Below are 14,186 nucleotides of genomic sequence, written 5' to 3' on the forward strand. Positions count from 1 at the left end.
CTTGTATGTCTGGTATGTTTATTTTTCTGAATGGAGATTGATCCAGGTGCATGTGCAGCTGCAGCACACACAGTTACAAATATTTGGGCTGCATGTGTTCGGCTGTGAAGTAAATTTATGTCACACAAAAACCAAACTGCCTCCAGGCATTAGAAGCTAGACTGATTTAGGATTCTGCTTTACTTAAAGGACCCACCACCTTGGATTAAAAACAGTGTTTTAAGGAAATAAAATCATTAGAAAAGTAAAGTTTTACTCTAAAAACTGGATTCAGACTTGATACCGCAGAAGAAAAAGATGCAGGGCGAGTAGGGCAGAGCTGTGGTGATTGTTAACTGTGGACTACTGATGATGGGGTTCTATTTCATCCCTACTGACCGCCAGAGGCGGTGCTGAAAGCACTGAATGTCCCTTCGCGCATGCGCCGTTCGAGTAGTAATACCAACAGAGTCACACCTGTGACATGTCGGATGATCAATCAGAGGCTATATAGCCTGACGTCATCCGTCACTGCTCCTTTTTCTTCTCGCGTGCGGTTCGCTTACATAGCATCAATCAGAGGCTATATAGCCTGACGTCATCCGTCACTGCTCCTTTTTCTTCTCGCGTGCGGTTCGCTTACATAGCATCAACCGTTCTTGGTCATTTCACCGTTGTTTGACGCCCCATTTGCCTGTTGGCTGGAGCAGCGATATTTCGCCCTCCTAGGGGCTGCGACTGGTTGATCCTTGACCGATCTTCTGTGTGCTGGTGATGGTCGCGTTTGCGCCCCCCCTCCCGACTCACAGCTTCAGGTTGGTGGTATGATTCGCACACTTCAGCTTGGCTACTTAAGGTTAGCCTCTCCGGCTGTTGTTGCACTTTGATTTGTAACGGTAGCGCCTTAACCTACCGCTTTTTCAGTGAAACAGCTGATTGTTTAGTTCTGAACGGAGCTACCGGCGGTAGCATCTGAGTTCTGTTTGCTTTAAAGCTGCAGTTTGCAAGATTTGTTGTTGTCATACGTAAAGTCCTACTTTTTGGCATTTTAAGAGTTTACATGATCTATCAGAACGCTTGAAGTTGAAAACGGTGACCTCCGTAGTCGCAAAATGCAAGAAATGCTTATTTTTTAACCGAAAAATAAAAAGTTATTCAACTTCCTGTCCCGCCCCATCAAAACACATGAGAACTTGTGCACGTCTACGTGCACGCCAGATGCGCGTACACGACTCCTCATTCATCAACTCACCTGTCATTTGCGATCATGGAAGACACAGTAAGTAGACTAGCCCGTAATGAAGTTCAATAGTCTAGATAAATAAGCGTGGGGACGAGCCTACCTTGTATCGCGCGTGCACAATCGGTGATTGACAGGCAGCAGAGCCCAGCTCGTAAACCTGATTGGTTACCTTTTACCGGTCCGGTCTGCAATTTTGTAAACAAACCTGCTGGCTTTGGAGGGACCTAGCGGGACATATAGGGGACCTAGAGAACTCGTTTTTTTTTTTGTATTGGGGTATTTAATGTACTACTTTCAGAATCCCCGGACAGTTCCAGGCATTATGCTTGAAAAAGAGTTGCAGACTGCAGCTTTAATCGATCACGGTGGCATTTCGCCCCCCCTCTCCCGATATTAAACAGCTGATTGTTTAGTTCTGAACTGAGCTGCCTGCGGTAGCATCTGAGTTTTGTTTGCTGTAATCGGCGACGGTGGCGTTTCGCCCCCTCTCCCGATATTAAACAGCTGATTGTTTAGCTCTGAACTGAGCTACCTGTTGTAGCTTCTCAGTTTGATTTCTTTATTGGTGACGGTTGCATCTCGCCCCCTCTCCCAATTTTAGTCAAAGGCTTATCCAGTTAGACTGGGCTACCTGTGGTGGCATCTAAGTTTGATTGCTTTAATCGCTGACGGTGGCATCTTGCCCCCTCTCCCAATTTTGGCTAACCGCTTATTTGGTTTTGAAGTGAGCTACCTGTGGTAGCATCTAAGTTTGATTGCTTTAATTGGTGACAGCTGCGTTTTCGCCCCCTCTCCCAATTTTAGCTAATATCTCATTATTTTGCGCTGAGCTTTAATTGGTGACGGCTGCGTTTTCGCCCCCTCTCCCGACTTTTGTTTTTTGGTTCTAGTTGTAAATTTAATTTACTAATTATGAGTAACTTTATTTGATTCATTTCAGTGCTTTATTTAGATTAGATTTTTCTTGCTAATTTTCTTTGTTAGTTATTTGTTTTGAATATTTTGTTAATTGGGTCACACTGTGCACCTGAGTCTATTTATGTAGGTAGGCACTTAGAGTACCAGCATGCACTGGGGTGGGCCAATGGTTTTTACCAGGGAAAGGGAGAGAGCAGTAGGTTTTCTTTGTTCTTTTTTTTGTTTTATTGTTTTGGAAATAAATCATCAGAAAAACGCAAGAATTCATTTTTGGACATTCATCTTCTTTTGCCTGCGTTAAACCACATCCCCATGGTGCATCAGTGGCCTTTTGATTTAGTTTGGTTTAAGTTTAATTCGTTTTTTATGGACAAATGGCCACTACAGTTGTAGATTGAGCTACCTGTGGTAGCATCTGTGTTGATTGCTTTAATTGGTGAAGGCAGCGTTTTCGCCCCCTCTCCCGATTTTGGCTAACCGCTTATTTGGCTTTGAAGTGAGCTACCTGTGGTGGCATCTAAATTTGATTGCTTTAATTGGTGACGGCTGCGTTTTCGCCCCCTCTCCCGATTTTAGCTAATATCTCACTATTTTGCGCTGAGCTTTAATCAAGTGCAGGCCATACTTCTTCGTTTCATGAAGGAAGAAAGGAGAGCAGCGCGCCGCAGACAAAGGAGACAACGTGTAAGTTTAACTTATTAAACACGCGCCGGTTCTGTCTGTGTGGTATGATGAAACATTTCAGCCGTGATAGCATGACATGGGGCGTAGCTACCGACCACCACACACCTCCGTCAGATGCGTTCCTATAGAACCATGAAAAAACCCGACCAATTACGTCTCCCAAATGTATTACAACAACCCCTGGATACGAATACATGCAGAGCAAAAAAAATTACCGAAGCAATTGGAATTTACATCGCATCTGCTATGCGCCCATATTCCACTGTAGAAGAGGCAGGATTCAGATATCTATTACATGTGCTCGAACCTCGCTACACGCCTCCTTCGGCACTGTACCGAGGTACGTACCGAACCGTGAGTTTTTTTGTACCGTTCCACCCCTACTGGAGGCATACATTGCAGCCACTGCTGCTATACAACGCTCAGATCAACTGTTCTTGTGTTACGGAGGCCCTGGGTTGGGTTGTCCTCCTTCCAAGCAACGCCTCTCCCATTGGATCGTGGGCGTCATCTGCCACGCCTACGCTGCGGGACGCTGCTCCCCACTCGTTGGTGTGAAGGCGCACTCTACCAGGAGCGTCTCCGCTTCCTGGGCAGCCTTGAGTGGGGTCTGATGGAAGCAATATGTGCTGCGGCATCATGGGCTTCCCCGAGCACGTTCACCCGATTTTACGGGGTTAATGTGGCCTCCCCTCATCCTCTGGATCAGGTTCTGCGGCGAGGGTCCTCTGAGCCTTCTCAATGAGGTATTTGCTCTGGATTCCTCGTGACGCCGCTGGTATTAGTCATTCAGTGCTTTCAGCACCGCCTCTGGCGGTGAGTAGGGATGAAATAGAACGAAAGTTACGTATGTAACTACGGTTCTATGAATCCCGGCTGACCGCCAGAGCTTCTCTGTCACTCGGAATCCTTGCATTCCGCGAGAAGATTCTGTAGGAGCAGTGACGGATGACGTCAGGCTATATAGCCTCTGATTGATCATCCGACATGTCACAGGTGTGACTCTGTTGGTATTACTACTCGAACGGCACATGCGCGAAGGGACATTCAGTGCTTTCAGCACCGCCTCTGGCGGTCATCCGGGATTCATAGAACCGTAGTTACATACGTAACTTAAGTTTTTTTAGCTGGTGCTGGTCCATCAAGAGGCATTAACACTGCCATAGATGTGAAAACACGGTCTCACGTTATTTTAGCCATAATTCCAGACACATTTCCCTTATTTACAAATTTCCTTTAATTTGCATTCTATGCAAAGTCACAGGCAAAGTTGCGGTTTCCCTCTACGAAAGCTTCTTAGTTCTCCCCTGCCTGATGAATGTAAATTTATTGCGGTATATCAGGGTCAAATGTACCTACCCTGCCTTTAACATCCTTTACACACCCTCTGCACACACGCCTACGGACCGCCTGTGCCACTGACGCTGTTTATTTAATCTAAACTGTAACATCTCACATCTTATTCGCGTGTACCCGTTTTACCGCACAAATACTTTTGCTTGCCGTGCAAAATGTGCATCACATGCTACCATACAAATACTTCTTTGGCTTCTTTGAGGTTGCGGTATTTGACCCAGATCGAGGTGGAATGGTTTAGATGTGTTTCTTACCTGTATTCGTTGTTTACCACTCATTTCGGAAGAATGTGATGGCGCGTATGCCGGCTGTCGGGCCTGTCAGTCTGCATCCGGCACACATCCCCATCACTGGTTTGGCATTATGCTGGAATTCCACTCTGGGTGAACCTGATATCTTTCTTCCTTCTTTCTGCCGCTCACTCCTCGTCCTTTCATGCGCTCTCATTCTCTACTCCTCTGAAAACTTGACCGGCCCTCTTCGTACCTCGATCAATCCCACACTCCTCATCCCTCCCTCCGCTTTTTGATAAATAAGGGCCGCTTCCAGGGAAGTTGATTCCTTCCGAGTGTCTCATAAATCTCTACCATAATTCTTTTAAAACAGACATCTGATCTCATCCCAGAACAGACTTGCATGTGGAGGAAACAAAGCTCTCTAGCACCACGGTATATTATAATAGTCTGTTTTTATGCTCAGCTAAGTTTATGAGTGGGTTGCTGTTTGTGTAATGGGTTAGTTAGAAACATGTTGCAGGAACATTTACGAATACTACTTTTCAGGTGTTGAACTCTGCACAAATATGGGTAGATCCTTGTTTTTTCTTCATTTTGTCTCGCTCTCCTTGTTTGTTGATGGTTCTGCCCGAGTTTGAATGGAGGGCATTAAACCACAGTTATTTCAACAGCCTTTCAACTTGCCACTAACGATCTGTGTTAGCAAAGGCTTTTTGTCAGTAACGATTGGTCTCAATAAGGTGTGAAAAGGTATGCAATAGAGCTGGAGGAGGTGGGGTTTCCCTGGACAAAAATGCACCCTCACTGGTTTTGGTGCTTTGCGCAAAGGTTGAGATTCTCAGGAATTGATACATTAAGAGGAAAGAGACGGAGAGAGTGAGGCACAGCGTGATCCGATAAACTGAGATCCACAAATAAAGCTAAACGGGCGAGGTGTTCGTGACCTCAAAGCTGAGTATCAGGAAAAAGGCTATAAAAACTCACATCTGCCAGCTGAAATTCAAATGCTAGCCGAGTGAAATGGGCAGAGGTACAAAATTGACGGCATTATTTAGAGAATTAATTGGAGCTGTCAGTTTAAATAAGGCGATATGCTATTTTTCCAGTCGTGATTATTGCAACACCAGTTGAAATCCAAATATCTGCCAGATGTTAAACAGGTGTTAAACTGTACGGATCCTGTGAGAAACAACAGTGGTCTCAGTGACTACCCACTGCTGCCATCTTGTGGGCGCTCTTGGGTACTGCATGTTGCTGGCTGAAAGTGACGCATTTTGTGTTCAGCACTTTGGGGGGGAAAGGGTTGTGACTAAAATTCTACTTTTTAAAACGCCCCCCACAGTTTGATTTAGGTGCTTTAATATGTGGGTAACTGGGATCGGTTTACATTTTCTTTCCTGCCCCATCACTAGTCATCTCAGTGTTGTGGTTTTTACATGCAATCACAAATGGTACGGATGTGGTTCTAACATTTGGTGGTTGTATACGTGTATTCTTACGAATGACCGAACACCTGTTCAAAGACACTGGCACTCACTCGTCATAGGAACACTTTACGTGGTTGGCTGTGAAGCAGACTGTAATTTACAGAAGTTCCAGGTTTTTTTTTTTTTTTTTTTCCCCCATGCTTTGGCCAAATTCATTTATCCTTGAGTAACCCAGAAATACATGAATGTTGGTTTATGTATGTCGAAACACTTAAATGTGCCAAACACAGCAGTTATTGGGATTTTCAGGGTGTTCAAATGATTTGTGGTTTTGCCCCTTTGACCCAGACCTGATGAACATGTCTATTTTCTCCACAGGCAGTCCAGTCAAATGGCATCTCAAGACCTTCGCCTGCTTACCTCGCGTAAGTCACATAAGCATCTCAACAGTTGCTTTTGTCTCGCTCAGACGCATGCTGATCACTCATCTCTGCTCCATTTTCGCAGCGGAGGGAACCCGTTCGCCACGGTCAGGCTACGTCCAACTGTTACCAACGATCGCTCCGCACCGGCCATCTGATCTGTCCACATTTCCACCCATCGTCGCTTCCCGTTCAGCCTCAGCTCTTATTGTCCAGCGCTGAGGAGAGCGATGCCATGTCTGGAATCTGGAACCTCCTCACTGCTTTAAAGTGATAAAGAGGTATTTAGGGACCCTTTTATTGACTGAGCTGGCGCTCATATTTATATTTTCTATATCTGCTTTAGGTTCTCTGTCTGTGGTGAGACTTGAGTTGCCACATTTTTAACTGCACTTGAGATATGGATGAATTAAAATGGTCAAATACTGTAATGTGTTAAATGCTGTTAAATTCATCGTCAAAGTGACGATCTTTTCTGTTGCCACTGTGCACCTTAATGTCCTTTGGTTCATTTTTCCCGCTCAGTTAACTTGTTGCTGCGACGAGAAAGATGAAGCAGGTCCTCGCCACCTAAACTAACTTTTTATAGTGTGGAGACACAAACTCACCGACTGTAAATATTTAAACCACTCTTCACCCTCTCTTTGCACTGGCGGTGCAGTCGTTTCTGCTTTAACCGTTACGCACGGCATGTGTACACTCTGTCTTCAGCTGTCATTACACTCTTGATAGAATTTGCTGTATGAAAAATAAAGATTTTATTTCGTCAGTGTGGCGTTCAGTTGCTCCCTTCTCGGTAAGCTAGTGAAAGTTTTTGGTTTTTCTCTACATTCATTTGTTTGAAAAGTTAGCGATGACTCAGGACCTAATGCTGATGTAAGAAAGAAAAAGGTCAAAGACGTAAGTGGCATTCATTTTTAATTAGAGTAACTCATATAAAAAGTAAGAACCTCAATCATAACAACGTGCGTAGTGTGTTTACTAAAGCAATATTTATTTTTTTATTTATTTTAATTATTTTTTAAATCCCTCCCACCCAGTTCTCTCTCCTCTGCTCCCATGGACAGATTCAGAAAATCCTGCTGTGATGGAAGACAGACACAGAAACACGTGGACAAAACTCTCAATTGATTGTCTGGCTGGGAGGAATGGGGCAGGTTGACTTGTCACAGAGTGAAGGACCAAGATAAAAATCCAGATATTATGCGTGTTGTCGGAAGACTCCAACTTCTACTCGGCATGCTTTCTTGAAGTTCAACTCTGCTTTGACTCAAGAGTCCTCTCAAAGCGAGTCCGGAGTCAAACGGCTGAGGTTGTAACGTCGAGGGCATTTTCAGATTGTATGTACCTGAGGTCTGCATTGGCCCTGGAAAAGCACAACCCAGCAGAATAATCATCAAACAAGCTGTCAGTGCAAATATGGCCCCGAGGAAAAAAAACAACAAAACAGACAAAATGTCAGATAAAGTCCACCGTTCCGGTGATCTCATCTACAATGTTATTTAGCACAATGTTAACTAAAAGCTAGGTGTGCCAGCAGATACATAAAAAGAGAAGAAAAGAAAGAAAAAAAAGCACATCGGTTAATTCCAGCTCCACAAAACATGAAGGAATCTGCTCAGATCCTCGCTCGACTGAGCTAAATCTACTGAATCTGATGATCACTCGGCATGTGGCGAAGGCACTGACTGACGACAGCTGGACACTCGTGTGCGCTAGAACATGTTCTTAACTTGCAGATGAAAATAGACTAATATGTGGATAATTGGCTGTACGGAAAATGCAGGATTTATGTATATGTGAGGCTGCGTATGCACGGGAGTACGAGCGAATGAAGGATCTGCGGTTTGGTCCCTCTAGCCAAAGGTGGCGCCACAGTTGGGACACCTTCTCTGACGCAGTGCAAAGCAGAAAAGAATGCCCAAGGGGAAGAAGAAGATGGCACAGAGGATCCCCAGACAGGTGAAGTCATCCTCCAGGACACCCACTCTGCAACACACAAACACTTGTGTCAAAGACAGGCGGATGATTAAGAAACGCTACAATGATTTTTGTTCACAATAAAGCATTGAAAACTAGACTTTTTAAACTGTTCCATGGAAAATATTACACAATCTCACAACTATGTGACACCGTCGCAGAAAGCTTAAATCCAGCATGTGAATTTGCCCGCAACGCACATGAGGTCAGCCTGTAAAGTCTTAAATGGGTCCGATAAGACGTCGGTAAGACAAAAGGCCGTGTCCTACATGCTGATGTCAGACCGGTGCCACATTGTAAATGGAGCATTTCACTCTATCGTTCTCTAATCATCTCATCTGCGCCACACCTCGACCTTTCATGCTAAACAAGTATCAAGACTGAAACTCTGACCTCATTCTGAAAGAAGGTGAGAATCGGAGCCTCTCGCTTAAAAAGAAAGCATAGAGGGAAAACATGAAAAATACTTCTCACTCCCATCTTTCCTAAGTCTCCTCACTTGACTGTAATTTCACAGCAGTCTCGAAACATCTGACCCATCACGGTGTCTTGAATGCACCTCTGAGCGACATTTCCCTTGGTGTTTGATTCCTGCTTTCCTTTTATCATAAAAAAAAAAAAAAGGATCTGATTCCCCTTATAGAAAGCTGGGGGAGGGGGGGCAACAAGAAAATCCAAAAGTGTGACAAGTGGCGGCCGAACAAATAACCGAGTAAATCATCAGGACAGGAAGCAGCTTGTTTTGAAGGGGTAAGCTTTAATCCAGAGTGCTGACCGCCGTCTCGTGACTGCGCCACGCCGACAAGCGTGGCCAGTAAATCTACTGGAGGCCTCAGAGGGGAATTAACCATTGCGGGACTCAGACGATGCAGGACGCGAGAAGCTACTTTGGAATGCTTCACCAACAGAGATAAAGCTTTGAAATTATCCCTAAAAAGTAGCCTTAATCGCACTCTTAATATTAGTTAGTGCTGTAATGCTGGACTGAGTTGAACTGTAATGATATCATACCAGCACTCAAGCCACGTGTGCCGTGTCAAACTAAGCGTTTTACTTACTGTCGGCATATAAACGTACAGGGTCTGCTGTAATCACTGTGTCAGACAGGAAGCAAGTCTGCTCGACTTTTGCAAACACAGAACCGACACAAAGCGCTCGTTTGGGAAAGGAAATGCAGACGAGTGAGAAAAAGAATCAAAAGAGTTGGTGCTGTTGAAGACGGTCACGTCCATGCTAAGCTGAGGCCAGTCCAGCGATCGTACAACAGATTCTAACGTTGAAAAGAACGAGGCCCGTTAAGTCAGCTGAAAAGATCCACAGTTTATTTCATTGTTCCAGGGAACGGCAGCTCGTCTCATTTTGCCCTGACGTGTTTGTGAACTGTGTCCCCGCGGCCACCTTTGGCCCCATCACATGTCTGAGGGTGAACTCAGCTGACTGATGGGTCGTTGACTCACCACAGCACAACCAATGCACAACTCTCACAAAACTGAAAGTCATGCTGGCTCTTCTTATCTATCCCAATCGCATACGCGTGGGAGCAATGGAAAAGCAGAAACAGAAAAGCAGCACCAGGAAAACAAACACACACCGACAGTGCTACTAAAGGGCACGCAGGTTATCACAGTGAAAACGGGACACTTGCAGTCTTTGTGCCAAGAGTCACCCAGCTTGTTTAGGAGCGTTCAGACACTTCATATCATCCCTCCAATGTGTGCGTCCTCACCTGCACGCAGGACAGCCTCCCACCACCACGACAGAGGGCTGGATGATGGTGTAACTCCCAGCGTAAGGCTGCTGGGACACAGCGGGGCCCATTTGGGCTGATGGGTAGCCTGAAACAGCGGGGCCCATTTGGGCTGGTGGGTATCCTGCAGGTTGGAACAGAGAGGCATGATGACATCAGTGCGAGCTTGAGATGTGATGCGTACCCCCCCCCCCAATCACAGACCAATACAACTCATTTACCTTAAAGCGCAAATATAACCTCCCTGAAGTCAAATTACAAGGAGTTTGTAAGTCAAGACTATAGCAGCAAAACATCAATCATCCCTTTCAATAATAGACACGGCTCAGGTCCTGTGAAAGGAACATCTGATGATAATGTTTCTATAAATAGAAGATGGCAGGAGAACAGGTTGTCTCAGTGACACTCACTGGCTATGTCAACTGTTTTGACCACAACAGTGAATTTGTTATCCTTTGACTATTCTCCAACACGTCTCTCCTGATAACGGAGCCTCTAAAACTCAGGTGAAACAGCTGCACCCACACCTGTTCTTCACGGGCTGCGGGGCCGCGAAGCGGCTGAGCAAACAGGACATTTCAAGCGATTGCAAGAAATGGGAGTCGATGTGAACACCAACACGACTTCCTGTGTCAGAGGTGTACTTGTACAATCACAGTCAGGTGATGGCCGCCTGCCTCACATAAAGCAGAGCCACTGTCGGAAGGCTTTCCTGCCTGAACACCACCGACACAAGCACGAAATACGGTTAAAAGCCTTGTTTCATCTAAAAGTGAAGCCGCTGGTTCAGCTACGTTGCACCGCCATGTTTTTTTTTTCCTTCCTATGTATGAAAAAAACAAAAACATCTTTATCGCTGCACGTGAAACTAACAAGACTTCAACAGTGTCACTTAAAGTCTCTGCCACGGTTTTAAATGTTTGTCTGAGCGTATAAAGCACTCGAACCTCGCTAAGGTTTCCTCCCGCTTCGTAACTGAACTTTCTGGTGACACACAGCGAGCTACTTGCCTTGGCCATCGGGATACTGGTAAGGCGGCGGGGCCGCTGGAGGGATGGCCCCGTAGCTGTGCTGCTGCTGCTGCGGGCCGTACTCATACGCCCCCGGTACGGCGTTGTATGCGGGAGGTCTGTCCTGAAGGAGAGGTTTGCTGTCCACCATCTCGCCCGAGGTAATACGTCCCCAACTTGTCTCGTTCTCCGCCTCACAAGTATTCAGAAAAAAAAAGCAGCAAGGGTCAAAACTGACTTCGGGCTACTTGGCCTTCGTTGCCCCAAAAGCAGTGCGATGCTGGTTGACACGCAGTAGCGACAAAAATAAAGAAAATACGCAGCGCGATAATGAAACTTCGTCCCTCTCCATGCGCCAACTTTGTCCCAGGCGACGCGACAACAACAATTATTCACCGAACGTCCACTTTTAAAACAGGAATGACGAGAGTCGGTGTGGCAATGGCTAACTCAACTCCATTTCCCCTCTTGAAGTTGGTCCTTTGGCAGCGAAACAGCAATCGTCTATCATCGCGGCACCTTATAACTCAGCTGGAAGTCAGAAAGGCTTTTTTTTCCCTTTCCGTCTGGATTGTCACAAGAGAAGAATCATGTGATGAGCTGCTGTAGCGCCTCTGCGCAGCGAAAGGCTTCTTAAAGAGACAGCGCATGAAAACAAAAGGCGCGCGGCCACCCGCAGCACGCAGTGCACCGCAGCGGCCTTAGCACAGAGGCAAGGCAATTTTATTTATAGAGCACAATTCATACACAAGGCAATTCAAAGTGCTTCACAGCTATATAAAATCACAAGAAGGCAATAAAATCATTAAAAAGAAATAATAATAATAAAAAATAATAATAATCATTAATTCATTCATTTAAAAGTGAAGAGTGCAGATAAAATACTTTCAGGTGTCATATGCACAGCTAAATAGAACTGTTTTCAGCCTGGATTTAAACATTGTCAGAGTTGAGGCCTGTCTCACATCTTCTGGAAGGCTGTTCCAGATTTTAGGAGCATAAAAACTGAAACGCAGCCTCGCCTTGTTTAGTCCTGACTCTGGGCACCAGCAGGAGACCCCTCCCTGAGGTTCTCAGAGCCCGAGTTGGTTCATATGGCTCTAACATGTCAGAGATGCACTTTGGCGCTTGACCACGAAGAGACTTGTACACAGAGCTGTTTTAAAGTCTATTCTCTGGGCGACAGGAAGCCAGTGCAGAGACCTGAGCACTGGACTAATATGGTCGTATTTCCTGGTTCTAATCTAGTTTTAATGATAGGCTTAAACACGATGAGGCGGGTGGAATGACATATATCTGGTTTGCCACCTCGAAGACCCCAAACTTGTTTACACAGCCACTTACATAAGGGCGGTTGTCCTTGGACTCGTGGGTACCCTGAATATGTTGCATAAGGCTGGAGTCACGTACCTTCTTTAACCAGACTGAATAAAAAGAAAGGAGTTTTTCAGTGTCACAAAATAGAACTCCAGTCACTATAAATACACCTATTTTCCAACAGTGGTGTCAATATTGTGATGGGGCCCTAAAGGTCGAAAGGAAGCATGGAGAAATTCCATGTGGAAACAGTAAGGGGTACTTTATGAGGCTGCCATAGGCTCTGGCTGACACATCTCCAGATGAGTACAGGATTTAATCTTTTTTTGTACTCTGGCGCACAGGGAAAAGCACAAGTTAAGCATTCTCTTTTATTCTACAGACGTTTCATTTCAGGTGACAGAGTCAGTCTTTATTTGGAGTCTCTTATGAGTCTTCTTGAGTTCGCAGCTGATTACCTGGGTAAGATTGAGAGGTAGAGCCCTTAGTTTTCAGGCTCTCCTCCTCTGGAACCTGCTGTCAGTTTGGGTGTGGGGCACGGACACGCTCTCCACTTCTTGGAAACTTTAAAAGAGCTTACAGTTAAATTGGTGATATTTTGTGGGCAGCTGACCTTAAAATGTTAAATTCTGAATTGTGTTTACTGCCATCTCTTTTGTTCTGATAAACGAATTGTGTTGTTCTTTCCCTCTCTCTCCTATTTCATACTTTTTGTCTTTTGGGTTTGATCTTGGTCTTTAAAGCACTGCTCTTTGTCTTTCTTTATCTGCACAGATAAAGTTTAATCAGCTGTGCATTACCGACTACACCGTGGTTGAAAGTACATTTACTGCTCTGAAGTCATTTTAGTCTTTTGCCGTTCTCTTTCAACTATAACATCTTTCTGATGCTAAACAAAAGTGTACCTCAGAAGACGAGTTGGCTTGTTTTTACACAGTTTAATGTGTTTGACAGGTGAAACGACAATGCTTTTTTTTTAAAGAAAAACCGACATGAAAACACAATAAATGACAACAAAGTAAACTGCCTGCAATAGCTTTTGAAATGCCTTGTTTGTTTGCAGCGCGGCGAAAGCCCCGCTTCTTAGATATATTTCAGGTGGAACTGTAAAAAAGTTGAGTTGAGTGAACATGATTTATGTTGAGAAATAAATAAGGGTTTGCTGACGCAATAAACTCAACTTTTCAATGATCAGTTCCCCTCTTGTGGGTTAATGGTTTACTTCTTTCCAGCTTTATGAGCTGTGGCCTCTAAACAACTCAGCTTAAAAGACACGTACTCTCTAAACTTTCCCGACACTTTTGTTTACTGCTGCTCAAATGCCAGGCTATCTAACATTTCACACACGAAGAGCACGAATGCTTCCAACCTAATTACTCTTCTCAAGAACCACCAGATTCATGTTGTGAGGAGGCCGGGCCCACGGGCTGGGAACCACTGAACTGTTAATACACTGTTTAAGCAGCAGAAGGGCTGTCTGCGCCCTGATGCATCACTAACATAGCAATTTGTTATAATTCTCTTTATGGGTGCTTCACTTTTACTGGAGTATTTCTAGCTTGACTGATTGACTGGTACACAGTCAGATTCTTATCCAGGTGATGATCTGAGGCCACACTCCACAACATGTCCCAGATCGGACTGTCCACAGCAGGAGTGGGTAAACCAGGATTTCGGCAACAGACAGATGCCTGTCACCTGGGAATTCTCACGCTGTGCTGAGCCTCAACATCCTGAAGGGTTTCTGCACTGATCCGACGCTCGTGTCAGATAGAGACCCAAAGTACTTTCTTTTCAAATTTCTACAGTTTTTTCTTTGCTTTTTATTTGTGCTCGATGTTTATTCTCATGGGACGTCAGTGTTGAT

The 14,186-nt window shown here is 45.0% G+C and overlaps 2 protein-coding genes across 2 annotated transcripts in view; one reads left to right on the forward strand and one right to left on the reverse strand.

The window, feature by feature from the left end:
* The window catches only part of baiap2l1b (BAR/IMD domain containing adaptor protein 2 like 1b), a 30,090-nt gene extending 23,056 nt beyond the window's left edge, over positions 1 to 7,034 (forward strand). Inside the window, exons 13-14 of the mRNA XM_075454891.1 lie at positions 6,222 to 6,268; positions 6,351 to 7,034. Of these exons, the coding sequence (XP_075311006.1) occupies positions 6,222 to 6,268; positions 6,351 to 6,423 (120 nt within the window). The 3' untranslated portion in view covers positions 6,424 to 7,034. The remainder of the gene's footprint in view (positions 1 to 6,221; positions 6,269 to 6,350) is intronic.
* Positions 7,035 to 7,166: 132 nt separating this feature from the next.
* Positions 7,167 to 11,616, reverse strand: bri3 (brain protein I3). Its single transcript, XM_075454892.1, has 3 exons — positions 11,003 to 11,616; positions 9,972 to 10,116; positions 7,167 to 8,254 (listed from the first exon to the last, which is right to left on the reverse strand). The coding sequence occupies exons 1-3, from the start codon at positions 11,151 to 11,153 to the stop codon at positions 8,122 to 8,124; spliced, it is 429 nt and encodes a 142-aa protein (XP_075311007.1). The 5' UTR covers positions 11,154 to 11,616; the 3' UTR covers positions 7,167 to 8,121.
* Between the last annotated feature and the right edge of the window lie 2,570 nt (positions 11,617 to 14,186).

The sequence above is a fragment of the Odontesthes bonariensis genome, chromosome 21 (genome assembly GCF_027942865.1).
Source record: "Odontesthes bonariensis isolate fOdoBon6 chromosome 21, fOdoBon6.hap1, whole genome shotgun sequence".
NCBI classification, from domain to species: Eukaryota; Metazoa; Chordata; class Actinopteri; order Atheriniformes; family Atherinopsidae; genus Odontesthes; species Odontesthes bonariensis.

Coding starts and splice junctions, on each gene's coding strand:
- bri3 (XM_075454892.1), bottom strand. CDS start 11,153: ATGGTGGACAGCAAACCTCTCCTTCAGGACAGACCTCCCGCATACAAC. Junction 10,117..11,002: donor CCAGTATCCCGATGGCCAAG/GCAAGTAGCTCG, acceptor TCCAACCTGCAG/GATACCCACCAGCCCAAATG. Junction 8,255..9,971: donor GGAGGCTGTCCTGCGTGCAG/GTGAGGACGCAC, acceptor TGTGTGTTGCAG/AGTGGGTGTCCTGGAGGATG.